We start from the raw sequence: 26,795 nt of genomic DNA on the forward strand, positions 1-26,795 counted from the left end.
AACTCTAATGCCTACCGGCCATGTTTGCGCCAATCATTTTTCAGAGGATACGATATCGACGGCATATTATGCGGAGCTCGATAAAAGGGTTCCCACCTCATTTCCGAACTGTCCAAAGAACCTCACACGGTCAAATAAACTTCGAAAGCCGCTGCGGAAGAGAGAACCTCCTGTGTGCCACAGCAGTTTGTGCAAATTTTGATGCATTTACAAGATATATACTGGGTGACTTAACTATCATGCACCAAGATTTAAAGATGTGCAAATGTCATGTAGCCGGACAGAACCAAGGTAATGTTGTCTGCCTTCGCTTGGAGATACTCACATTTTTTGCATTCCGCCTAATTACATAATTTTTTTCCTAATTGAATAATCAACTTTTTTAATGCTATAATTGGATAAAAATGTGAACGAGAGAATTGTACAGCAACATGGAAAACTCCCGATAGAGCTTTCTGTTTCTCAATACGTGATACAGAAGTGTTTTCCGAGCGTGAACGAAATCCGCGAATACAGCAATATTGCCGCGCGACTGGCCGCTCGAGGCACTTTGCGTGTATTCGTGAGCTTCTTTCATGCTCGGAAAAACACTTCTACGTAGCGCGTATTGAGCAATAGAAAGCTGTATCGGGAGTCTTTCATGTTGCTCTACAATTTTCTCATTGACACTTTTAATCTAATTATAATATATGAGAAGTTGATCAATAAATAAGACTAATTATCTAATTAGGCGGCATGTAAAAAATAAACTGAGTATCTCCAAGGTACGGCAACAATATTACGATGGTTCTGTGCAGATACGTGACACTTGAGTATTTTTTAAATCTTTGTGCACCCTGTATAATACTGTTGTTTTCTGTGCAAATGTGTGCCTGATTTTCAAATTTGTTCCATCCTGGCTGCTGATTTTTTTTTACAATGCGCGTGTGTTGTATATTAAACGCTTGCATGTTTTTATTCAACAGTTTTTCCATTGCGGAAGTGTATGAAAGCGTAAGCTTCTAGGATGGTTCTCCCCTATTAAAATTATCGAGCTGCTTCATGCACAATTTTGTTCGTATGGTGCCTTTGCAAAAAAAAATGTCTATGGGATTGTTGTGTGATGGGTGTAAGTGTATTTGTGGACAGGCTGTAGCATGCATTCTCATATGCAATTTAAGAAAAAAGAAAGTCACGCCTTTTTTTTTTTAGATCTTGCAAGAGCCACTCAATCCTCATGGACGAAAGCCAAATGAATAATATACACGGTCTATGTTAAGTGGCATTAGAATAAAAAAGGCATGTGGTCAGGTTTTCATCAGTAAACTGTATTAGTGATGCTCTAATCCAAGATAAGACGCCTGCCTTCGTCCCGCCTCATAAATTCCCATTTGAAAGAGTTTTTACATAGCTGATGTGCATTCTCATCTTAAGTTCTAGCCATGAACAGCCACTTTGCTCTAGTGCGTTGCATATCGCAAGTTTGCGCCGTTTCATTTCTTAATTTATATCGTGGCCACACTGAATTCGCGCAACGATGCTTGAACGGTTTTCTGAGTGTGAATGGAAGCAGCGATAAGCATGACATAAAACATTTTCCGGTGCAGTCACTCTTTAATTCTGATCGAGGGGTACCACGTGGGCTAACACTTTTACTTTTTTATGCTTGGATGAACGGCTAGACAGGAGAAAACAAATTGTGCGTGCGAGCGTAACTTAAGTGGGCTTTGAGTGCTGCCCGATCGATCCGTGTTCACGTCATTCACGCCCTGCACAAGGAACCTTCATGTTAGCGAAGCATTAAGCCTGGTATACTTATCCTTTAATTTGAAATAACGAATTTCCTTCGCGCATTGAGTTTTACTCGCTCCACTATGCACGAAAATTTAGGGAAGGCAGAGCAATTTCAAGCCGCCAGCTCCGCAAAGCTGGGACCGCTGCCCGCGGCACCATCTATCTGTCCCGCAGCAGAGCTACTCGGTGCGCCCGCGCACTGCCGAACATATTCTGGACGCTCGCGCGTGCGCAGTCTCTACACCTAAATGTTCTTACACCGTGAGCAGCATCAACGCGGCAACGCGCAGAGGTGCTGCCGACGCCATCCGCGCTTCTCCGTTTCCCCGCATTAGCGCCGAACGCTCGCAGTGTCCGTAAGTATACAGCAGGCGCTTCTGGGGGCGGCTCGCCCGAGCTCCCACCAGCTGCGCGCTACTGCGCATGCGCCGTGACGTCATCCCCGCGTGTCGTCTGCTGCGCGCCACCCGTACACTGTGCATAGCTTTCGCCCCACTTCCCCTGCGTGTGCTCGGACTGCAAGTGCTTCGCGAGACGTTCCCCGATGTCACGGACCACGAGGAAATGCTTATACACCTGGTATAACTTAGTACCACTTGGCATTACTTCGTATAACTAAGCATAACTTCGTATAGACAGGACCAGCTAGGAACCGATCAGCTCCGCTGTGTCTTTAGCCTTGAGCCACTAGTGCAAGCTACCCCGATTTTTTTCATATTGCTCTACAATCTTCTCATTGACACTTTTCATCGAATAATAATATTTCAGAAGTTGATTAATTATTTAAGACTGATAAAGGAATGAGGCGGGATGCCAAAAAATAGTCTTACTATCTCCAAGCGACGGCAAACAACATTACCTTGGTGATGTCCAGCTACGTGGCATTTGCATATCTTTACATTTAGGCTTCTCAGGACCTATTTAATAAAGTTCTTTGTCTGTCTGTCTGTCTGGTGCATGATACTTAGGACTCCCTGTATATATATATATATATATATATATATATATATATATATATATACTATCTGCCAATACGCTTAATCGGAGGATTTATAAAACTGCATGTTTTACAATAATGTTGCAATCATTAAAGGTTTGAGATGAAGGCAGTCCAGAAAGATGACTTTGCAGAACAAGGACCGGTAAAAAGTAAAGACCTACCTTCCGATCAATTTTTCCTTATGGTCCATAACCCACGCCTGGCCCATACTGGCGATACGTAGCCGAAGCTCCATTCGGACCAACTAACGAAGCGTGAAACAGAAAGGAATCAGAACAAAGTCCAGGCCCAAGCATCATCACCAGTGACGGCCAATACGTGCGGCCAAAGGGCCAAGTCTACCCTTTGTCTTAACTGCTGTCGTATATTAATTTCTTACGAACGTGCTTAACAGTTCTAATTGTGGAGAACGTTTTTATAAAGGAAGAAAGAAGTTACCAAGCAAGTGTTCCTTGATAAAGCAGCATTTGTATAATATGTAAGAGCAGCAGTTATTTCCCAATATTCTTTTTCTTTTACGCTCACTTAAGCTAAATACTCACTGCAGCGGACTCGGCTTCTTGTAGCGTCCGAACACGCCGGCTATGCGCTGACCCGCTGGCCTCTTTCGGAGCGTGCGCGGACGGAGGGTGAATGCTGCCAAACTACAATTCAAGGAACTTCGTGTTTCCAAAGGATTTCAAGTCTAATTCCATTCTTTGTCGACCAACTCGAGTTCGTCGGCCCTCGGGGCCCCAGAGCATGCAATTCACGTATTCTTCTACCTTATGTCGGCGCATGCCGAAAGGAGCGGGCAAGTATTGTGAAATATCCAACAAGCATATCTAATGAGAGGAGGTGGCCTCTACATATTAGCCAAGTTGTTCGTGCAAAGCTTGGATTAGCAAACGCGCATGCATGGGTGCAAATAAAATGACAAACAACTACGAACAGGCCTTTCAGTGTGGATAGTACGGACTTTGCAGCCAAGTATTAACGTGTCTCGCTCACTTGTGTTAACGCTACATTCGAAGCCTGAAGTGCATTTTGTTTTTGGTAATTAGAGCGTGTGTGTGTGTGTGTGTGTGTGTGTGTGTGTGTGTGTGTGTGTGTGTGTGTGTGTGTGTGTGTGTGTGTGTGTGTGTGTGTGTGTGTGTGTGTGCGTGTGCGTGTGCGTGTGCGTGTGCGTGTGTGTGTGTGTGTGTGTGTGTGTGTGTGTGTGTGTGTGTGTGTGTGTGTGTGTGTGTGTGTGTGTGTGTGTTAGATTACCCAGTACAATAAAACAATTGACTCCAATTAGCTTTTCCAATAAGAATCAACTGGGGCCACTAGGAACCAATTGGAAAATCCTTACTTCCAACCGGTTATGATTGGGTCAGAAGAGAAACCAATTGAAGTTGCCAATTGAAATGAACTGGACCCAATTGAAACCGATTGGAACATTCCTAGTTCCAACTGGTTACGATTGAGTCAAAGTGAAATCAATTGAGTCCCATTCGACTTGCCAATTGGAATCAACTGGGCCATTGGGAAATCCTTACCTCCAATTGGTTACGATTGAGTCAGGGATGCAACCAACTGAGTCCAATTGCACTTGCCAGTTTGAACCAGTTAGGGCCACCTTACATATTAATCCCAACTGAGTCTAATTGGACTACCAATAGGAATAAACTAGCTAGAACGTAACCAACTGGGAAATCATGCTTTCAGTTTATGAACCCATTCAAGGAAACTGGAATGAGTTCTACCATGCATGCAGTACTAAGGCTATAGCAAACCTGTTTCTGACAGCTGGAATATTATTTAGGTTTGCTTTGTGGGTTATATATGTGTATTGGTATTGCCCATTGGTGGCAATTGGGTAATTCCAACCAATTGGTTTCAAACCAATTGGCCCCTATTGGGTACAATTGGTCACTCCAACAAAAACCAATTGGTCACGTTCCAGTTGGTTAAATTGGTCCAGTTATGTACTAATTTACGATTGGAAATCTTCCAATTGGTACCAATTGGAAATTTCCCAATTGGAGTCAATTGCTTTTTTTGACAGGGTCGTTACGCACGTCATCATCTTATTTCTTTATTGACTTGATAGAAGGAGATGTTGGCGCACAAATCTCCTACTCCCTGTCTCATGAACAGATGGTACAGTTATACGTACAAGTTCTTCTGGGCCCCCGCCCAGGGCCCACAGTCTCTGCTGTGCACTCTACGGTTATTAAATGCGATTTCTATGCTTCCCCAACGTGAAAATTGTCCGCGCGTCCGTCCGTCCGTCCATCCCGTAAGACGATCGCTTTCAAGATATAGCCCACAGCAGCGAGCGACTGTACCTTCACGCTGCCTGTAGCTTCAACGCCAACGAGGCGGCGAGAACACAGCGCTCACGGCGCTCTTCAGCACATGCCGCACTCTGCCCGTTCCGCAGATCGCTTTCACAATACGGACCCGCGCGACTCTCTTTAACGCCAAGTGGGCGGCGAAAACACAGCGCGCCAAGCTATGAGCAGTTGGCACTCTGTCGGCATCGCACATCGCTTTCAAGGTACGACCCGCGCCGCCGCGCCCGACGTAGCCGCTGCCGGAGCATGGTTGATCACGGTTCATAATGGTTCGACGCGGCTGGATAATGCGCTAAAGAGCGACAACGGCTTATACTGCTCGGAGCGTCATCAGCGCACCTGGTGCCGCCACCTGCAGTAGAACCAACCAACAAGAGACAGTGCATCTAATAAATGCTGCATACATATCATTTATTTCCTACATTTCCCTCGCCATTTCACTCCACGTCCACATCCGCTGCGGGCTATCCATAACACGAGTGAACATTGCTTCCACTCGCCTCTTCTACGTCGTCTTGTGCAGGTCTCACTTAACAGTTCAGTGTTGCAACCGCGCTTCTCTGTTTCACGATTCTTTCGCGGTTGTTCTCGCAATTATACGAAACACACCATGCGTACGACCACTGAACACCACGTCGTTACTACGAAATGCTTACGCGCTTTTCAGATAACTCCCACAGGAGATTCTACGTGAATTTTTCGTGTTTTCTTCTTCACTACTTTTTTCCGCACTCCGTTCTCCAGACGAAGCGGTTCAGGAGTCTGCCATTGTGTCAGACAGTTACAGCGGTTTTGCTCGTCCGACAGGCTCCACATCTGCGCACAGCTGGGATACAAATGACGTCCAATGAACGAATACGTTAGTGCATGTCACTTTTGACAATGCATGGATGACTTATTTCATCAATAACGCACGAACTTGATACGCCAGAAGGCGTTTGTCACGTGACGTTGAGATGTTCTGCAGCATGTGCAGCTGATTTCACAGTTGGCGGCGACGTCTTGTCGAGGCTTATTACATGTACATTATTAATACGATGTCAAAAAATAACAACTCTGATATCGAAAATAAAATAAGATATAATCAGGCACCTTTTGTGCACGTTTCCTGCTGCATAAAGGTGCGTACCTGCAATGTCAGGCTATCACCTAATGAGTATGCCGCAGTTAATAGGATGGCAGATAAATGAATCAAGGGTTATTCGACCTTTAATTGCGTTTTCTTCGGCTAATGAGTCACCTTTCAGCGCTGAATAAATGAAGTCTTACGAAATGGTAGCGAAGAAGTGCAGACTGAATTATGGCTTTTTTTAATGCCGCCTTACAGTTTCGCAGCTTGGCCTCGCTAATTCTCTGCGCCTCCTTCTTCTCTCCCCTCTCTCTCTTTCTCTCCCTCTTTCTCTCTCTCTCTCTCTCTCTCTCTCTCTCTCACAGTGTACACGGGATCCGGAGACAAGGTTGCCCGCATGTTCGAAGCCAAATCGGGCACACTGAAGCGGTCTTTTCGAGGACACGAGCATGGCGTTGTCTGTATTGAGGTAAGTATGTAATCTGCCACTAACAGATTCTGCCTGGAAAGAATTCTCCAGCGTTCTTGTGCAGAAGGTGGCATATTGACGACTTCAGCAATGACGATACTAATTCAGACAATACTAATATATTTCTCCAGAATGTCTTATATTGCTTCTTTTACTCATGTTTCCTAAGACTGCTCACTAAAAACATCTTCAATTTCAATAATGGACTGCTGTTGCTATTCTGCTGCTTAACATTAAAGGGCAACATGTCAACACGTTTCTTCCACCTAGCAATCGTTGTGACTACGTGTAGGTCACCTTTTTCAAGGAAAGTAAACTTTTTTTTAATTGCCCCTCAGTTTTTATCTCCAACAGCAAACTTACACTCGATCCGGGCGACTTTGTGCATCACTGTACACAATCCACTGTTGATTCGTTTTAAGGGGAACAGCGCGCACAACTACCCTATCCTGTTGTCCCTCGTGTCTTTTATTTCATTTACCCGCCTCCTCATCGTTCTAATTAAGCTTGCCAGTGGTAGCTTTCCAAGTAGGTTAGCCGTCGAAATGGACAAAAAAGCTGAAGAATCATTGGTAGGCTTCGTATATAAAGATGGCCACTGCCTGTAACACGGATACATTTAATCAAGCCACGCACCTATTTATTTACGTTGACAATTTTGGGCCACAAAAGAGCTGCGATGATTCTTGAAATTATCCGGCCTATGCGACTGCTTGTGACTAAACAACGAACGTTTTAGAGTGTGTGCGCGTACTGGTGACTGTCTTCTCTCCTTCTTATCACCTTTTCTGCGTCCCTTTCTTCCTTTCGCCTGTGCATATTACCCAACACGGCTCAGCTTTATTAACGTGGTTGCTTGTCTTTTATCGGTTTTGCCATATCTCTTAATTATAAGTCAAATCAGAACAATTACGAGTCTGAGAAGGTCTCGACCAAGTCCTTTCGCACGCCGTTTTTCCCGCTTTCTCTCACCGCCTTGAATTCGTTACGGGTCTTCTTCACGTCATCGAGTTCACTGTTCTCAATTAAATTGAGTTCTTACAGCTCCTGGTCTGCGAAGAAAAAGAAACGTCAAGGCAGCACGCTGTCACGTTGTTTCTATTTATCTGGCTTCTTGAAAGCAGCGGGTTCGCATCCCTTCTTCTGCGTGTACCTCTTACACGTTGTCTCATTGACACTGAATTCTCAGTAGGAAATGGCATAAAAGAGCGGTCTCGCCTGTAATGCCCGCAATTGGCTCCTTTCTGAGGCTCCCCGAATGAAACACTGTTTTCGTGTTTGCAAGAGAAGGAATGCGCGCGGTCGAACATTGAGGCTTCAAAGCGTAATGCACTGAAACGGTGCATACGCCTCGAGTTTGACAAACGAAGTTTCTCAATTTCGGTTGTTAAGCATGAATGGCAGAGCCAAGCGCGAGTGCCTTGATCCCCCTGATCAAGTTTCTCAACGCCTGCGCTCTGTGCCGAAGCGTTTACTTAGACGTCCGTTCGGCGTGTTTCGCGCTTTGTTCCATCGCCGTCTACAGCAAACTCAGACGCGTCGTTCACGCGTCTAGTTAAGAGTACAATGAAAGATTACGATCAAGAAAGGCGCACTCTCAATTACAGAGGCGCAGCCTGTCCATCGCCAAGTGCAATGATCAACTGCATTTTTGTTCCCTTGTATGTTGGGGCTTGCACAAAAAGATGATCCTGTCCATTGACTGTAGTTTATGCTGTGTTAGTATAACCTTGTAGTAAATTTTTGCTCGTTAACGCAGCGTTTCAACGTTATCGCCGCGCTCACGGCTAATCAATTATTGCTTAAGGTCTGAGAGATGCCTCCACGGGTTAGTGAACTTAAAGGAATCAGCTCACTGCGTCCGCTGCCTCGGTTGCCTACGTGTTGCTAGTGGAGCCATGTATTCAAACCTTAAGTATATTTAATGCTGTATGAGAGAGAGATAGAAGAGAGAGAGAGAGAGAAATAGAAGAGAGGAAAGGCAGGGAGGGTAACAAGACGCACGTCCGGTTTGCTACCCTGCACTGGGGAAAGGGGTATAGGGATGAAAAGAGAGAGAAAGGAAATAGAGAGAGCACAGTTTCGCGCACATTTGAAACTTCGTACGAAGTCTACAGATGGTTGCCAAGACCTGTCGACTTGAGGTAGTGCAACAAGGCTTTCGTGGCTTTCTGTTCCATCGACGCATACGGCCATGGTCCAAGGATCATTTCCGAAAATGGTCGAGAGTCCAGCCGGTTCAATGCTGTCCGAATGCTGTATGAATTCTCCACTTACCCGTGAGCCAAGCTAAAACGTCGAAATCCCAGCCACGGCCATTGTTCCTTGCTTTTTCACATCTCTTGTCATGGCCTTTCTGAGAAAAGTTATTAAAGTTTGAAAAATGTATCCTTCAAGAAATGACCTCATTTTCTAGATAATATTAGACCGGGCATGCACAAGCGAATAAGGCAGATCTAGGCCAGTATTCGTAAAAAACTCTTACGCTAGAAAGGCTCGTAAGTGCAAATTTCAGCCAATCCTGATGCTCGACATATTATTAGTGATGGCGGCTAGCCAATAGAAAATATCTCTTACGAACGATGAGCTTTGTGAATTAGACCCCTAAATATTAAAAGGGCAGAAACACACCTCGGTGTCTCTGGTAGATTGGAAGCTATGAGATTTCCTGTGCCAGCCATTTTTATAAGTCAAGGTCTTGACCACTCGTTCATCTCCAAATATGAGCTTCTTCCTTTTTTTTTGTCATTTAATGCGATCTTACGACGCCACCTTATGAATTCTAACACTAATCGCAATCAAGAATCCAAGGCCGAATTCACAAAACTTCTCATTCGTAAGTGCTCTTTGCCATTGGCTAGCCGGCTTATCTAAAGATATGTGCAACCTCAGTATTAGCTGAATTTTGTTCTTCCATAGAATTCTAGCGTAAGTCGTTTTTGTGAATACGGGCTCACAGCCGAGTTCCCAAAGCTTTTAATTCGTAAGAGCTGTTTACCATTGGCCAGCCGCCAATGGCAAACCACTCACTAACGAAAAGCTTTCAGTTAAGTACTTTTCTATGAATACGAGACCTTTTCACCAAAACACAGCGAAATGCATTCTTGGTATCGAACACGACGATGCTATTTTACATACAAGGAAAGAGAGAAACAAATGCCGCGGAGAAAATAGGGGCCAAATCACTAAGTTTTTCGTTCGTAAGTGCTAATAATATGTTGAGCGACAGGATTGGATGGAATATGCTGCGCTCGCGAACAATTCTAGCCTAAGAGATTTCCGTGAATACGGGCCCTAAGTGTGTTTACGAATAGATAGTATTCATGTGACGTCACGCAGCCATATCTCACCGCGCAGGCACCCTAAGATGGCCACTACGATGACGTCAGTGCAACGTATTATCACGCGCAAACTGTTTTGCTTTTTCACGGCGATTGTTTTACACCGGTTTATCATTGTTATCGCTCTGATCTTCGGCGCAAGACGCGCTTTTGTTGCTGTTTCACCCGTTTATCATTGTTATCGCTCTGACGTTCGACGCAAGGCGCGCTTTTTGTTGCTGTCATGCTGTCATGTTCCTTGCTTACGCCCCTTCTCGACCTGCTGGTACCCCAATATGGCGTCCGCGATGACGTCCGTGCAACCTATGTATAGAACGGCGGTGGCCGTCCTATTGGAGGCAGAAGTGCATGACATCATGTGCTGCCAGGGAAAATCTAATGGCTGTGAATGCTGCATCCCTTGAGTACAACGGGAATAGAAAGAGTGCTTTCCTCAGCGCGCGCATCAGGCCAAGTGGCGCTGCTGGTCTGCGACACATACTAACAGACTGAGCTAACAGTCCACGAATCCAGGGGTTCCCTTTGGGTGTGATAAAACGCTAAGTGCATAAGCAGCTGTGGCTGAATTCATGAATCTTCGCTCGTAAGTGCTATTTGCCATTGGCCAGGCGCGTTCGCTAATAATACGTCCAACATCGCGATTGGCTCGCAGCTGCTCTTACGAATAGTTATAGTGGAAGAGCTTTTTTTGTGAATGCAAGCCCTAATCACCAGCAAGACATACTTCATCATTAGCACGGAACTAAGAGCAAACTTTTTTTGTTTCACGATACTGCAGAATCTGGGAGCACTGAAGCGAGCACCATGTAACCGCATGTGAAATTCGCAAGTAGTGTTGCCGAAAACTCTAGGGAAGCCATTCCTGAAAACAACAGACCGCTCCCAGCCTACATCACGACGAGCCGGTCACGCGAAATTCGGGCACACGCAGGAGTGTTTGGTGGGCAAAAAGAACGCCGCACCCACGCACAGACTCGTCTATCGCGGATGCCCTTTTCTTTTTTATGTGTGTTTTGTGCGCGCCGGCAGAGCCGGCGAGCTGTTACGCGGTCAGATGCCTGCATCACACGAAAAAAAAAAAAAAAGAGCAGCGGGATTTTTTTCTGTTTCTGAAGAGACGAGAAGCGGCGACTAACGTGGTTGCTGGCAATGCACCGCGACAAATGCCAGCCGTCGGACGCCGTGCGTTTTTCGGGTGGCTGCCATTGCACATATCTACGCTGACAAGAAGAACTGTAACCGTTTCGACCGCAGTTTCAGACAGAAACGCTGCTGGGGTACACAGATTATGTGCACCGTAGTTGCCTCTGGATCCGTGGTCGGGCGTTTTTTTTTTTTTCTTTTTTTTTCTTTTTTTTTTAAATTTGAGATGAGTCGCATGTAAGCATGCTGCGCTGCTGCCGCGGATCGAATTTCACGTACGGTGTTCTGTGCATATCGCTATACGTGGCTATTATGTTGCCGAATCCTCAGTTCGGCCAACATTTCGGATCGTTTTTCTATAGCCACCTATGAGGGAACGATCACCGCAACCACAGAACTTCTCTACATGGCGCTGGCAGACAGCTTCTGGCAGCGAACTCATGTACCCGGACAAATAGATTGCCGCTGATGCCTCGGTAGCCTCGGCACAAGGGAAATGGTTTGACCACCAGCTCTTTGCAAGTGTCTCGCACTTCGTTTTGCACACGGCCTGTGAGGTCACACTGTTTATGAAAAGAAGAGGTCCACTGAGTTCCCTTCGCAGAGATCGCAATGTTTGCCATGGTAATGTGATGCGCGATAAAGTCATCCTTCCTTTTCTGGGCAAGAACAGCAGCACAGTACCGACACGTGCTATTCCCTTGGCGCAGAAATGGCTTTCAAACTTGTAAAACTAAGGTAACTTTACGGTGTCGAATACGATCCTTAAAATTTTATCAACACAGGGCTGGTCTGACAACATTTACAAACATTGCAGTAAATTTTGCAATGCCTGAAGTTCTTTTGAGCATTCTCACAAGGATGCTTGCTCAGCCGTTGAAGAGTTCATAGTTCTTTCGAAAAGATCTTTTAGTTAAATTTGTATTTATTAGTTATTTTCTATTCTTTTGATTCTTTCTCAATTATGTTGTTTTCCCGAAATACTAATCGTCTTCCGATTCCATCGGCATGTTGGGCAATTCCCCACAGTGGGTATGAGCCAGTGACAGAGGGCAAATAAACAAACAACAGCCTTCTCGATCGCACGTTATAATCAACTGAACTTCGAAGATCATAAAGTTGTGTGTGCTAATCATTTTTTGCCGCTATTTTCATGGCTGCGGCCGTGTGAATTTCACTGATGTTCTTGGGCATGTCGCACATTCAAGGGCTGCATAGCACAGCGTATTTCAATTTTTTCCCACCCCACGAAGAGAGTACTACACATCTGAAGCGATATTATTCAGCGCCCTTGTTGCTCACTCCCCATTTATATTCATGTAGTGAAAAATATGCCTTATTCGTGTAAATATTGAAAGGCATTTTTTTTTTCGAATAGTCACATTCAATCGTATTAATTTTTTTTTCTTTAGCATTCGAACATCCCTAGTTCTCGCATCAACGCTCAGCATTCTCGAACAAAAAAGAAAAGAAAAAGAAAAACAAGAAAATAAAACGAAACTTTCCTGTTTTTCTTGGATAACTCGGGAGTTACATCATACAGCGAAGCCGTACAACTTAGCGACATACTAATAACGAAAGCAAACTCGAAAGCAGTACATACACACATACACGCAAAAAATATATATATATATATATATATATATATATATATATATATATATATATATATCAGTTGCGATTTAGCAGTATATGCGAGAGAAATCCTTTAACATTACGTCGCGCTTCTCTGAGGTCCCCGATCCATGATTTAAGCCGTGTCCACCACATTGCGAAGTGTTATTCAGGAGCTCACTCGACATGTATATATATATATATATATATATATATATATCATGTGACCGGCTAACACCGTAAATAAAAAGGTGGAGGGGGGGGGGGGGGTAGTAGGGTCGCAGTCAAGTACATTTGGTACGTCTGTCTGCACAGCGAGAGCAGCTCATAGACAACACTGTGTTCTCTATGTTATCAATTATTTACTGGATAGCGCGTGGCTCTGCGCCTACACGGCCTACACGCTTAATCATGAATCAGAGCACGAAACCCGAAAAAGAGGTGCCGCCGTATGATCTTGCACGGGTAAGCTGTTGCAACATACGTGAAAACTTTGTCAGGATCGACAAGGTCATTTGCGAAGGACTAATGGTGCCCACGTGCCGAAGGCCTGAAATCCGGCCTCTTGCATAATGAAAAACTTTCGATGACAAATGGTATGAAAATGCCATTGTATAATGCTAGTTCTTTTATACCTTTGTGTGCCGTTTAAACTCACCGCTATAATTTCTTAACGCCTGGTTGTGCGTGCAATCGGCGATAGGCAAAATGAGTCCTCACACAACTGCCAGAAGTTAAAGAAGCCTAGGAATCATTCACTGCCGTGCTTTCTCCAGCGGATTGTGGACAGTGCACTTTCCGAGCATTGCGCACGAAACTACGAATTTGAAGGAGGCCGCGTCAGCTGAATATTAAATTATTAGCCAAAAAGTAAGACAGTTGGAACAGAAATGTTGCGACTATCGGAATTTTCTAGCTGATAATTCAGTGTTTGAGTCGATAGATAGAAGGGAAAATAAGTCAAGTTTAGGACAACAAAATCGCAACCGACCACGCTTCAATTCTGAGTCATTGTCCGTGAATAAATAACGTAACAAGGCCGCGGGGTCACTATCGTTGGCTCTCGGGTTAAGGAAAGCTGATCCAAAGTTTCACTTCTCGTTACAATCCAATGAGTCTTTCGCAAAAGAACTGACAATTTACTCTTTCGTTTGAAATATTTAACAGATGCGCCTTATGCATATTTGCAGAACTTGAAATGTGCGGGCAAAAGCCTCTAGAAAGTAAAGACACCGCCGCCGGGCACCCACTGGTGCAATTGGGCACAAGCGTACCCCGGCCTGGCGTTCGGCTTCCTTCAGGGGTGATATATACGCTTGGGAAAGGAGCCTAGCTGCGCCCTCAATTCCCGTCAAAACCCTCGTGAACACAAAAAAGTGATGTTTGGGCCGCTGCCATGGCGGCCAGTTCCCATGTGGCAACCCAAATGCACCTATTGAGGTGGGGACCTTCGGGTTGAGGACAAACACCTCTTCCCAAGCGTTGAGGTGCCATAATGGCCGAGCACCAGGCCGGGAGAGCGCTTGTACCTATTTTACCGGTAGGTACCCGGCGGCAGCACTTGCCTCCCACAGCCGCGGCGGATGCTCTTCAACAAAGCCGTGTGTGGTTGGACAAGAGGCGCCCAGAGACCACTCCTGAAAAATCTCTATTGGGCCCTCTTTCGAGAAGTGAATCCCTCGCGAGAGCCAAGCACCAGGCCAGGGAAGATCTCTACACGTTAAAAAAAAAAACCCCGTTGGGTTCCCGGTGGCACCGGAATTTGAACTCGGTGCCTCCCGCATACGGGGCGGATGCTCTACCCCTAGGCCATCGATGCGATACATAAAGTGTCGCATGCAGGCATTGATTGGTTGATTGATTGATTGATTTCAAAACCTTTAGAGGCCATATTAGAAAGTAGGAGTTCCGTCTCGCTTCGATGCCCCGCGACAAAGTTTCTGAAAAGTGCCAACATGTGTGTATACATGTATAGACTGAATGGCACGCATGACAGCGAGTTTTCTTGAACGCTCTATGCCCAACTTCATAACATGAAATACAATGTCTTAGTAAGCGACCGCAAGTTGAGTGAAACGATTGAAATACTTCGTGGTAAGTAGACAACCCCTGTTGTACGTGCCTGCCCGCGAACCGCATGTATCGCTGAACTAGAGTACACGTTTGTTTCGTTCTTGCAGCGGAGAAAAAAAAATAATAATAAGGGCCATGTTGCACATCCACCCGCGCGAGATCTACGACCCCGCGAACAGACTCCCGCCGTAAGGCACAGCTGGCGGATGTTGTGTCGGCCAAGCAGTTTTTTTTTTTTTTTTTTTTTTTTTTGCAGTGTCGGTGAAAACGTTCACAAGCGCCTTAGGCTCTGCGTTGGTACAAGTGATCAAAGCTCCGCGTATACCTCAACGTCCGTGCACAAGACGCTAGATATTTGCCGGTGCTCTGCGGTCTCACTTTCTTGCTTTGGCGAAAAAACAACCGCCTTCTTTGATCGACCTCACGACCAGCTGCAACGTCCGCGTATTTTTTTCCCCCAACCAGCCTCACTTCACTTTTCTTTTATTTATTTTTTGATACAGATCCGCACAGAGCTCAGTGGAGGTGCGATACTCATAGAACGCTGCCTTTGATCCGAAAATGTCCAAGTCTTACTTTCATCGGCCACGTTTGCCGGCCACCGCAGCTTTCCGTATACATCCGTGCATCATCTCAAGATCTCAATCATCCAGTGCCCATATATAGCTGTTCTAAAAAAGCTAAAGAAAAAAGCAATATATTTCGACCACATTTATTGCCTCAGATATACTGGGTGTTTCAGCGAACACTTTCAAAACATTTTAAATGTTGCCTGTGGCAGATAGCACAATTCTAGTTCATGAGCTGGTCTACTCGAAGAGGCGGACATTACATGCACAAAAAATTGAAATGCATAATCGACTAATCAACAAAATTTCACTAATTCAGTTTTTAACTAATTACCTTATGGCTCATATTGCAATTTACAAATTCTAGCCATGGAGTTCGCAAGGCGGATCCACTTGGAACGAATTCTCAGGATGACACCAGTTTCGAGATATTAATTCCCCAACTTTGCGGAGAAATGCTTTGGCGTTCCAATTACTTTCTTTACGAAACGACGTTTTATGTATTGAAGCACAAAAGTAGCTGCAACGCCAATGCATTTCTCCGCAAAGTACGGAAATTAATATCTCGAAACTGGTGTCATCCTGAGAATAAGGTAATTAGAGCGCGAGATGGCGCTCGCGTCGTTGGTTCACCGATGCCGTCACCGATACCATATATGGAAACAAAGCGCAGCATGAGCACAGGTCTGTCTGCGGCGGCTGCTGTGAATCGCGTCCACATGTCACCCACGCGCTGCCTCTCGCGATCTCCCAATTAGCGAGGCCGTCGCACCACACTTCGCTCCGTTTGCAACGTGCCGCACGAGACAGATTGTCCGCGCCAGCCAATATATCGCGAAATGAAAACACGTATAGAGCTGCGCTCAAATTTCGCATTAGAGAGTATCGTAATCATCGGTGAATTTTTTCCTTTATGAATGTTTGTTTGCGCAATCAATGTCAATCGCATGCCTTTCCAGCGCAGCCCTGTGAACCTATTTATAGTTGACTACCTTATTGCTTAACGCACCCACGTACAGTCGCGTTCAATATGAACTGCAGCAAGGTGCCCGCGGTCGAAGGGGCTCGAATGAACGACGTTGCCGGCAGACTAAAAATTGGATTAATAAATATCGGTAATTGGAACGGTGTTTAGTTCTACAATTATTCGTAGGTCCGCACCTACGAATAATACCTTTGACCATACAGATACAGAAGGAGGTTAATAATAGTATCTTCGACCATACAGATACAGAAGGACGTCCCATAGTCAAAGACTGTACAGGACCTCCTGTGCAAAACAATTAACAAAGATAAAAAGCAACAGTAGCATAGTATTGAAAGTGGTACGCAGAGATATAAAAGCGAATAGAACAAAATACAGAATTGATTACAAATAAGAACAACGAACGAAGGTATAATATCACAGCATGAAAAAAAAAACGCATAGATATGTAAGAAAAGACAATAACTAACATTGTTACAAGAAACTCAATAAAAAAAAGATACAATAAACCTTCTCGTTAGTCTGTCCGTAATAAGTGCACTTTAGTTATCTTGTAATGGTGTAGAAAGATATTGCGTATTTCATAATGAGTGGTAGTGTGGTAAATATTGATATGGAAGTAAATTATACAGTCAGTTTGCCATACTTCTTACGGACTCTGGACAAAAAATTTAGCGGAGACACTTATGACTGCTTATGTGTGGGAATGCGAAAGCATTATAATCGCTTCGGTGAAATGTTTTTGATTTATGCATGCATTAAAAGTTCTTTCTGCTGAATCAATGTGTGTGTGCGTTTGCGTATACGTTGCCCACAGACGGGAAACATTCGGACCGTTTCGCTGCAGAACAATGAATGCTTTTGTGTTCCCTTGCTTTGTTTTCTGAGGCGTGCTTCTGTGGGCAACCAAGTTTCACAGCTGCCGCTGAGGTAGACGCTTCGGAGAGCACCCCAGTAGACACAGCACCGATGAAAACTGTGGGGATGCGCGACTGTCACGCGTCCCCTGATGTTGTTTTCCCCGCATGGCTCCCGTCTCCTGGAATCCGGCTTCTCCGCGTAGCTAAGTGCCAGCGGCGGTCGGCGTAGATGTTACGAGAGAGGGCGCGAGGGTTGCGCTGCTAACGGCACCTGACGGCGGGGGCTACGCGGGCGCAAAAGGGAGAAAGCTGTTCCGCCTGGACGTGGGATCGGTGAGCGATGCGAACGTTCCGCGCGTGCGGCGATCCACGCTTATCGAGACCGTCTCGCGAGGCTAGGAACAGGACACGGGAATGGACGAACACGGATCGTTCGAACCCACCACCGTTGGCGTGACCGTAGACGTGAACGACTAGGCGATTGGTGTCATTGGTGTCTAGCATGCTGGCGAACATATTCGTTCGCGATCCGATCGCGGTGAGTTGAACTTCCTCGATTTGTCGCGCGCCCATCGGCGTAGTAATTCGGGTAGCGTGTATTAGTGTATGAAAGGTACAATAAATGTCCGTTTGATTGTTTACACTACGGTGTTGTCGCGCCTTTGTCACAAGAGCACGTGTGAGACCCCACATCTGGCTGCCCAACGTGGACCTCTTGGGGCATCGGACGATAATTTTGACAGTTTTGCTCGGTTCTAGACAACCTTTGTTTCAACCGAAGCGTAGTCCTAGCGTGGATTTTGATCGCTAGCGTCGGCGGCGTGCTTTCTTGAGCGAGGCGACGGTTGCTGTAGCGTGTTCGAACTTTTCAACATAAGCCTTTTCGCGAGTGTTTGAAGTAGTACACTCGTCGATACGAGAGCCACGTGGTCTGCATCCTGGAAGAGCGAGGCCTAGCTCTGTAATAAATTTTTTGCTCAGATTGCATGCACAGCCTTCAAACTCGGGCGCTGAGATGCGTATTTCCTGTGGTGGCCGCTAAGTACCTTTATTCTTTACCATATGCAAATGTAATTTTCACGTGCCTTCCCGCGTTCACCTAAAAATGTAAACGTGCAGGTTCTTCTCTTTCGCTATTTTCGTTTCTTTTTCTTCGTAATTCCCACAGAGAGAGAGTGTGTGTGTGTGTGTGTGTGTGGGGGGGGGGGGGGGGGGGTTACAGCATGTGGGAAGGAAGGCGAATGCTCCAGTAAACTGTAGTTTTAGCAAAAGAAGTAGCTGACACCCATCGTTTATTTAACCCATTACGGTGTCGTATGAGAGCGAGGAGGAAACAAAGCTCGGAATAAACGACAAGAAATGAAAGAAATACGGTGAATTGATAGCATGATCGCACATCATGCTAATGTATTCGAGGCTATATTCTTACGGCAATCCACTGCACACCCCTATTCGACAGCTTCCTTTTCCGGGCGTCTGCTACAGCACCGACGAGCTCAACCACGCTCGCCCGTTCATCACACCGCCGTCAAAAGAATTGCGGTGAAAGTGTTACGCATTCTGCTCACATTTCTGCGAGAGACAAGACTGTTGGACACATGGCGACATATTTGGCGCAGAAAGAGACGCTCAGTCGGAGCAATTGGCGGCCAGGTCTGCCAGGCTCACCCCGCCTGTATACATCACCACCACCGTCCTATTATAAGGCTACTAAAGGTCTTCATTTCCATATTAATTAAGGAATTAAAACCAAAAGTTTCATAATATATAGTTCGTATGACCTCAAGGCGAACGTTCATCGATATGGTATGTGATCGCGCTGCACACTGTTGCATGTGTGGTTCTAATGCCGCGCATAGGCTCGTTATCAGCTCCCTCGCCAGCCCGTACCGTCTAAGGGGCTGGTCGACGGCGTTGTCAAGCGCCAACCGACGACGAAACGCACGCTCCCTTCGCATAGGATCACTGTCGAGGGCACGGAGAGCTCTTAAAGTAGCCCTAAAATGAAATTCACAAAGAAGCCGTGACTATCAATACTTCCAAATTATGACAGAAAACTTCACTACGTAACATCCAACCTGCAAGCTTCCCTGCCTATCAACACATTGACATCGTATCAGCGTTCATCGCTTCTTCTTAGCTTCTCCTCAGCTGACAAAACAATGATGCCTCGATCCAGGTCAAGAGTCTGTTATTGCCGGTTCAGGCGAGCGCATTCCGACAGAGGCGAAATGCACAAAGGGGCGTACAAATAAATTTTGGAGACCGGTAATAAATCATAGGTTCCCGATGTCAGGGCCTGGAGCCCTTAACCTACACTGTCTGCCATAGCCCAAGTGGCCCCTCATAGAAGTCAAGGCTAATCAGTCAACATCACCACGATGCTCAGCGCCAACGTTGCCATAAATTTACCAGCCTCATAAGAACACACGCTCAAGTGCACGTCAGAATACTGCACAGCAACGTACTCGAAGCACATAACGGTTCAACATTATAGCTAGTTTCAAATCAAATCGGTTGAACTCGTCGATCTTGCGACGTTGACGCACTTTGTTCAGAGCAGTCACTGCCCATATAGTACTAGGCCAGGGTGGTATGGTATCTGCTGCTTGGGTGGAATCCTTGCGGCGCCCGACGCCCTTCTGTAAACATGCGAACGCGTCCTCGCAGTACGAAGCGAAATGCGGCTCAAGAGCAACAGTCCGTTAAAATTCCGCACGAATTCTGTGTGTTCTAAAACGTCATAAGCGTAATTTTATGTTCACTGCAGGGCGAAGGCCTCTCCCAGCGATCTCTTTTTACCCCTGACCTGCGCTAGCTTATTTCAAGTTATGCCTGCAAACTTCCTGATTTTAATACCCCACCTTATTTTCCGCCGTCGCCGACTGCGCTTCCTTTCCCCTAGCACCCACTCTGTATTTCTAATGGACCACCGATTATCTGGCCTATAAATTAGGCGGCCTGCCCAGCTCCTATTTTCCTCTTAATTTCAACTAACACTACTCCCGTTTGCTCTCTGATCTACAGCACTCTCTTCCAGTCTCTCTTAGCGTTATATAGGCATACCTTTTTGCGTTTCATCGCTTGTTTGAGCGGTCCTTAAGTTATTCTCACATTTCATTGTTAACCTCAAAGTTTCTGACCCATATGATATTACTGGAAGAATGTAATGATTGTACGCTTTTCTTTTCAACGACAGCGGTGAGCTCCCGGTCACGATTTGGTAATGCCGGCCGTATGCATTCCGACCCATTTGATTGCGATAGCAATTATATGGACACTTCAAGCGGATTTCTGCCGTCGTCGTCGCCATGAGGTTCCGTATAAAGTCCAAGTGCAATAAAATCGTCGCCGCGCGCCGTATGCTGTATGTGCGAGTGAAAGCGCGCAGGGACGCGCGCTTTCACTCGGGTAATGGGAGGAAGGGAGGGAGGGGGGCGCGACGTTGTGCTGCGGCACCAACTGGCGACTCAGTCTCGCGCGCGAAAGGAGGAAAGCGGGAAGGCAGCACGGGAGGGAGGGGGGGCGGCTTCTACTCTGCCCGCAACTTCGTACTTGTACTTTGCCCGGCTCCGGTGGTCGCCCGCACCGTATCTTGAAAGCGATCTGCAGACGGCTCAGACCTTTGTATGGGCTGTGCATTCGCCACTCGATTTCCGTTGGAGCGATAGACCGCATGAACATTCGCTCGCTGCTGCTGCTGCGCTTGCTCACGCCAGCGTTTTGACAGCGGTTGTCTGCGGTCATCGAGTGTGATCTATTCATGTTTGCGTGTGCGCGCTGACACCATGCTTGTTAATTCAGTTAGTAAGCGAATGTGTCCAAGTTTACACAGCCGATAAAACTATCCTTACTCCGTATAGCTCTCTACTAATTTGCTATCGCAATTGATGCTACGTCTTTCGGGCGAAACTGCGACTTTTTCTCATTCTAATGCAAATTTCCGTCTCATGATCAGCGTTCCCTATGAGTAATTGACCAATATAATCTTACTCCTTTGCATACTCTAGAGCCTCACTGCCGATCATGGATTCTTGTTCGCTTGTCAGGTTATTCAACATTACCGTTGCTAACCTACTCTCACACTTTCTCGGTTAAGGTCCTCAATCAATTGTTGCAATGTGTCCCCTGCGTTGCTGAACAAAACAATGTCATCGGCAAGCTGAAGGTTGTTTACATATTCGCCGTTGATCATTGCCCTCGATCCTCCCCATTCTAATAGCTTGAATACTTCTTCTAAGCATTCCAATAATAGAACTAGACAGATTGTGTCTCCTTGCCTGACGATTTTCTCGATAAGTATTTTTCCACTTTTCTAGTGGCTAATTAAAACATGTGAAGCCACAACTATCAATGAGGCAGAGGAAGTTACACATAAATGAAATAATTATTGAGTTGTCAGCCGTATGCCACGAGCACCCCGGCCTTGATGTGAAGTTCGTTCAGTCATTCAGTACGATCCCTACGATATGCACTTACACCGCTAATTACATAGAAATGTCGTTGCATTGTCCAAACGCACTGAATTAAGTGATCGAACTGTGCACCGCCGGGAGAGCGCACAAGGCAACATAATTCGAGTGACGTCAATGCTGATCTTGCTGATTCGACGCGTTTTAGTGACTTCGCTTAGCGTCGGCCACGCTCCACATTGTTCACTTCACGATACTAAAGTCCCTATATAAGAAAAGTACCACCATCCTTTGATAAACGCCGCTTCTCTCTCTCCTGTATCTCCGATTGGACGATGATAGCGCGCGCTTTTCACTTCTTTATATTTTCTTTTTTTCCGCCTCATAGCCATGTTGAAAGTCCTCTGCGCAACCGCAGTCGCCGGCGGCGGCGGCGGCGCGCGCCCGGCCTGAAAGTTTCAACGTGGACTTTCTAGGTGCGCCACCGTCGACTTGGTTTTCGCAAGCAAAAAGTAAAGAAAAAAAGCAAGCGCTTTAGGAGAGGAGGCGGCGGAGGAAAGAGTAGATGGCGGTACTTTTCTTATATAGGGACTTTACACGATACCGGGCCACTGTGACCGGCTTTTTCGCGCCGTCATGTTGACCTGACTACTGCGCAGCAGGCGCGGAGCACCGTAAGACTGAGGTGAGGTGAAATGGACTTTATTTGGTCCTGAAGAATCCCGATCAGACACCCCTCGAAGGGGGGTCCGCCGCAGTTTCTGGCCGCGCCCACGCCGGTACTCGAAGACCGAGGCCCTCCGCCCGTTCGCAGGCCTCCTGGACTGCCGAGAGCTGGACTGAGAGTTCGCCGCTTTTAAGGGCCCTCTCCCAGTCCTGCTCCGTGCTGAACTTGGCGCCACGTAACGCCGCGCGCTGCCAGAGCATGTGAGCGAGTGTGCACTTATCCACCCCGCAGCTAAGGCATCCTGGATATATGCCTTCAGCAAAGTGACTAAACGTGCTACGACGCAGGAACGAACCTGCCTGCAGCATCCGGAGAGCCGACGACTGCGGTCTAGTGAGCTTTGAAAGCGGGAGGTGGAATGCGGGAGGGTACCTCCGTCTTGACAGCTGATAGTGAGACGTAACTTCGTGAAAGGTGACAAGTGGATCCCTGAAGCTCTCCGCGAACCCGCCTGCAGACCCGCCCGGACCGCCGCGGCACGTGATTTCTCGCGCACGGTTATGGGCAAGTTCGTTGACGTTGGAAACTGACGGATGAACCCCTAAGCCCATGTGGGCCGGGAACCATGCAGGGGCCAGATTCACAAAGCTTTTGCTTCGTAAGTTCGCTTTGCCAGTGGCTGGCCGCTTTCGCTAATGATATGTCTGGCATCCAGATTGGCTAAAATTCTTTCTTACGAACAATTCTGGCGTAAGAAGTTTTTTGTGAATTCGGGCCCAGGTAATTGTGTGAAAGCCTACCGCACTCCCCGAACTGAGGATAGCGGCAGCCTCCCTGTAGACCACCCCCGAGGCGAAGGCCCGAACGGCAGCCCTGGAGTCAGTGAATATCTCCGGACGCGAAGGATCCTTCATCGCTAGAGCTATTACTACCTGCTCTGCTACGGAGGCAGACATCTTCCCAACGGAAGCTGAGTTGAGTACGCGACCGAGATGATCAACAACCACGGTCGCAGAGCTATCGGAGCGGCCATACTGCGCCGCATCAACGAAAGCCACCTTTCCCGGGGATTTAGCTACGAAGTCAAGCAGCGACCTGGCCCGTGCCTTTCGTCGGCCAACATTGTACTGCGGATGGACGTTACGCGGGAAGAGTTCCACCTCGTAGGTACCCTTCACTGTCTGTGTTGAAAAGATCTGTTCGGTACTGCCGGTATGATGGCAGCCCAGCGACTGTAGGAGACACTGCCCAGCCTTGGTGGAGGAGAGCCGCGCGAACTGAACTAGTTTCTGTGCCTCAATCACCTCCGATAGGCGGTTTTGCATGCCCTGCCCAGGCTCACGAGCCTGTCCGTGCCGGTGCTCATGGGGATCCCCAGCACTCCTTTGATACTTTTTCGCATTAAAGTGTCCAGTTTATCCTCTTCGTGTTTAGACCAATTTAGTACCGATGCGACGTAATTAATATGGCTCATGAGGAACGCGTGGTAGAGCTGAAGGAGATTGCTCTCCTTCAGTCCTCCCCTGCCGTTTGAGACCCTTAAAATCAGCCTAAGCATATTCTCCGTCTTGAAGGGGATGCGGGCCAAAACCTGTGAGTTCCTGCCGTTGGACTCAAGAAGCAAGCCGAGCACTCTAATACAGTTGACTCTGGGAATCAACAGCCCGTCTCTTGTGGTTAGCGTAATCTGTACCTGATCAAGCGGCGTGGAGGGCCTCCTCCCGGGCCGAACCGGTCTGTAGAGAAGCAATTCCGATTTGGAGGGGGAGAGTCGAAGCCCCGTACCCTCCAGAAAACTTTCGGTGATAGACAGTGCCAACCGGAGCGCTCCCTCCACCTAAGCATCCGAACCTCCCATGCACCAGACAGTAATGTCGTCCGCATATAGGGCGTGGTTGGTATTCGCTACAGTGGAAAGACGCTCCGAGAGGCCTTTTATGGCTATGTTGAACAAGAGACGCGAAATGACCGCTGCCTGTGGCGGGCCTCTCGCACCCAGTGTAAAGGCCGTCGATTTTAATTGGCCAATCTTTATAAACATAAGTGTGTGTGTGTGTGTGTGTGTGTGTGTGTGTGTGTGTGTGTGTGTGTGTGTGTGTGTGTGTGTGTGTGTGTGTGTGTGTGTGTGTGTGTGCGTGTGTGCGTGTGTGCGTGCGTGCGTGCGTGCGTGCGTGTGTGCGTGTGTGCGTGTGTGTGTGTGTGTGTGTGTGTGTGTGTGTGTGTGTGTGTGTGTGTGTGTGTGTGTTGTGCGTGTGTGCGTGTGTGTGCGTGTGTGTGTGTGTGTGTGTGTGTGTGTGTGTGTGTGTGTGTGTGTGTGTGTGTGTGTGTGTGTGTGTGAGTGTGTGTGTGTGTGTGTGTGATGCATTTAATTCACATCATGGTGGTACGTCGGTTTATACGCCATTCCTTTATTTTTTCATCGTACGTCATTATCATAGACAGGATTGCCATCCGTCGTACGCATACGTTGATTCACACCGTAGGCCACAGAATGAGCAATACCGTGGGCGCAGACACTACGTCGCTTCAACTTTGTGCTGAATTAAAACTATGACCTATATAATAGAAAGATGAGGCTAACAGCACAGAAGACGACAGCGAATTGTGCAGCAGCAACAAGTTTTGATAACTAGAAACGTTTAGGCGTTTTTTCATTGTTTCATCTCGCATGGAGAATTATAGCCCTCAAAGCGCTGAAAAAAATAATCATCCGCAGCCCTATGAGCAAGAGAAAGCTCAAACTAGACAAAAGAAATACGATATAATTGGGCTCCAATCACACCAATGACAAACTTGATGGTTGTCAGGGACGGACACTGCACTTATGCTTGCTAACACCCAATAGAGTGTCATGACGAGTATGAAAATTCAGGCTACTGCGCGCATACAGAAACACAGCCTATCAAAAATTAGGCAGAAGTTCGCGCACAGCATTAATGTTACTGCCTTCCACAGCAGCGCCCGCTCAATACAATTATGCACTGATACAGGTCAATGCACTTTGAGATGACAAGAAGAGTGCGCCACAAAGATATAAGCACGCGCCATCCTCGGCTATTAGTTGTCGCCTCTGGCCAATCAGCCGCAACAGCGCGTTCCAACGCTCACTTGCGTCAGCTCGAGCGGCGCAGATAGACATAATGATGTTCGTTAGACGGCGACACCCCTATCGTAGGAATTTCCTCTTAAGTCGTCATCTGCGACGGCTGTTTAGGTTTTGTGAATCGACTTACGCGTACTATTGGCGGAAGTACTGAAGTTCGCACCTCAGCTACCCTAACATAGATGCATTTTTTCGACTACAGCACTCGTCTTTGCAGCGGCGGTCAGCGCAAGCTTTCTGATCTTACGAACAATTTTAGCTTTGTGAATGCGCTTTTTTCGTAAGATTTTTTCTTACACCAATATTTTTTCGTAAGTTCGCTTAGTATATTCCGTCCCAGGGTCCCGAATTCACAGAAAGCTTCATACGCGAGAATTGCTCGTAAGAAAAAAATTCAACCAATAGGGATGCAAGACATATATTATCGAAGGCGGCCGGCCAATGGCAAAGAGCACTTACGAAAGAAAAATTTTTTGAATTTGGCCCCAGATTTCGAACTCCACTTCCACAACATACTTACCCGCCTTCTTTCTACACCCATGTTAAGGGTAAGTACATCTCGGAGTATGAGCATGAGTTTGATCGCAGCGGGCTTTCGCAGGTGGTGAAGGGCAAACTGTTCACCGGCTCGTACGACGGCAGTCTTTTCGTGTGGGACACAACGGGCGTGGTGGACGAGACGGTGTTCGGCGACGAGGTTCTCCAGGAAGAGGACGACAACGAACTGCCTGACGACAGCGAGGAGGTGAAGATGGCCGTCAACTTTCTTGAGCCTTTTATCCACGAAGGCTGACGGCGTCCACCCACATCGAAACCAAAGTCAGCAGTTCAGAGGTTCAACTCGACGCTACTTCAACCGGCAGAGAAAGTTTTGAGGGATTCAATATGAACGAGACCTGGTAGCTACGTGCACAAACGGCCAAATAATTGTGCTGCCGGCGTCGCAAGCACTCGAAGAGAAGCCGAGGCTTGCGACAGCTGAAAAATGTGATCTCTTGTAAAACGCTCGTATTGCTTTTTTTTAACCATTTTTACTACCTTTTGCTAGTCAATAAACGCATCGTTAAACCCACGGTGTGTCGTGTGGGAAGGATGTGCATATTTTTTCAGGCCGTAGAAAATATGTCAAAGCCATACTTTGACAAACTTTCACCTCTGACGGCTTTCACTTCTAGGGGGTGGTTTGGAGCGTGTTACACTCGAAGATTTCCCGTCCATCGGGAATAAGAGTTTTATATAACAGCTCCAGCTGCGTTCTCAGTAAACTTCAGGTACAAAAGTTCCAACCGCTCTCTCACAGAGACATTACACAACTAAACGCAAACCAAATACGTGCAAGGAATGTAATCAAATAGAATGTACAGTAACAATATGGTATATGCCATATTGTTATTTG

General features: G+C 46.8%; 1 protein-coding gene across 1 annotated transcript in view; it reads left to right on the top strand.

Moving 5' to 3' along the window:
- Positions 1-26,463, top strand: part of LOC119446829 (WD repeat-containing protein 86) — a 66,519-nt gene extending 40,056 nt beyond the window's left edge. Inside the window, exons 6-7 of the mRNA XM_037711487.2 lie at positions 6,529-6,632; positions 26,001-26,463. Of these exons, the coding sequence (XP_037567415.1) occupies positions 6,529-6,632; positions 26,001-26,192 (296 nt within the window). The 3' untranslated portion in view covers positions 26,193-26,463. The remainder of the gene's footprint in view (positions 1-6,528; positions 6,633-26,000) is intronic.
- Positions 26,464-26,795: the final 332 nt, after the last annotated feature.

The sequence above is a fragment of the Dermacentor silvarum genome, chromosome 1 (genome assembly GCF_013339745.2).
Source record: "Dermacentor silvarum isolate Dsil-2018 chromosome 1, BIME_Dsil_1.4, whole genome shotgun sequence".
Lineage (NCBI taxonomy): Eukaryota > Metazoa > Arthropoda > Arachnida > Ixodida > Ixodidae > Dermacentor > Dermacentor silvarum.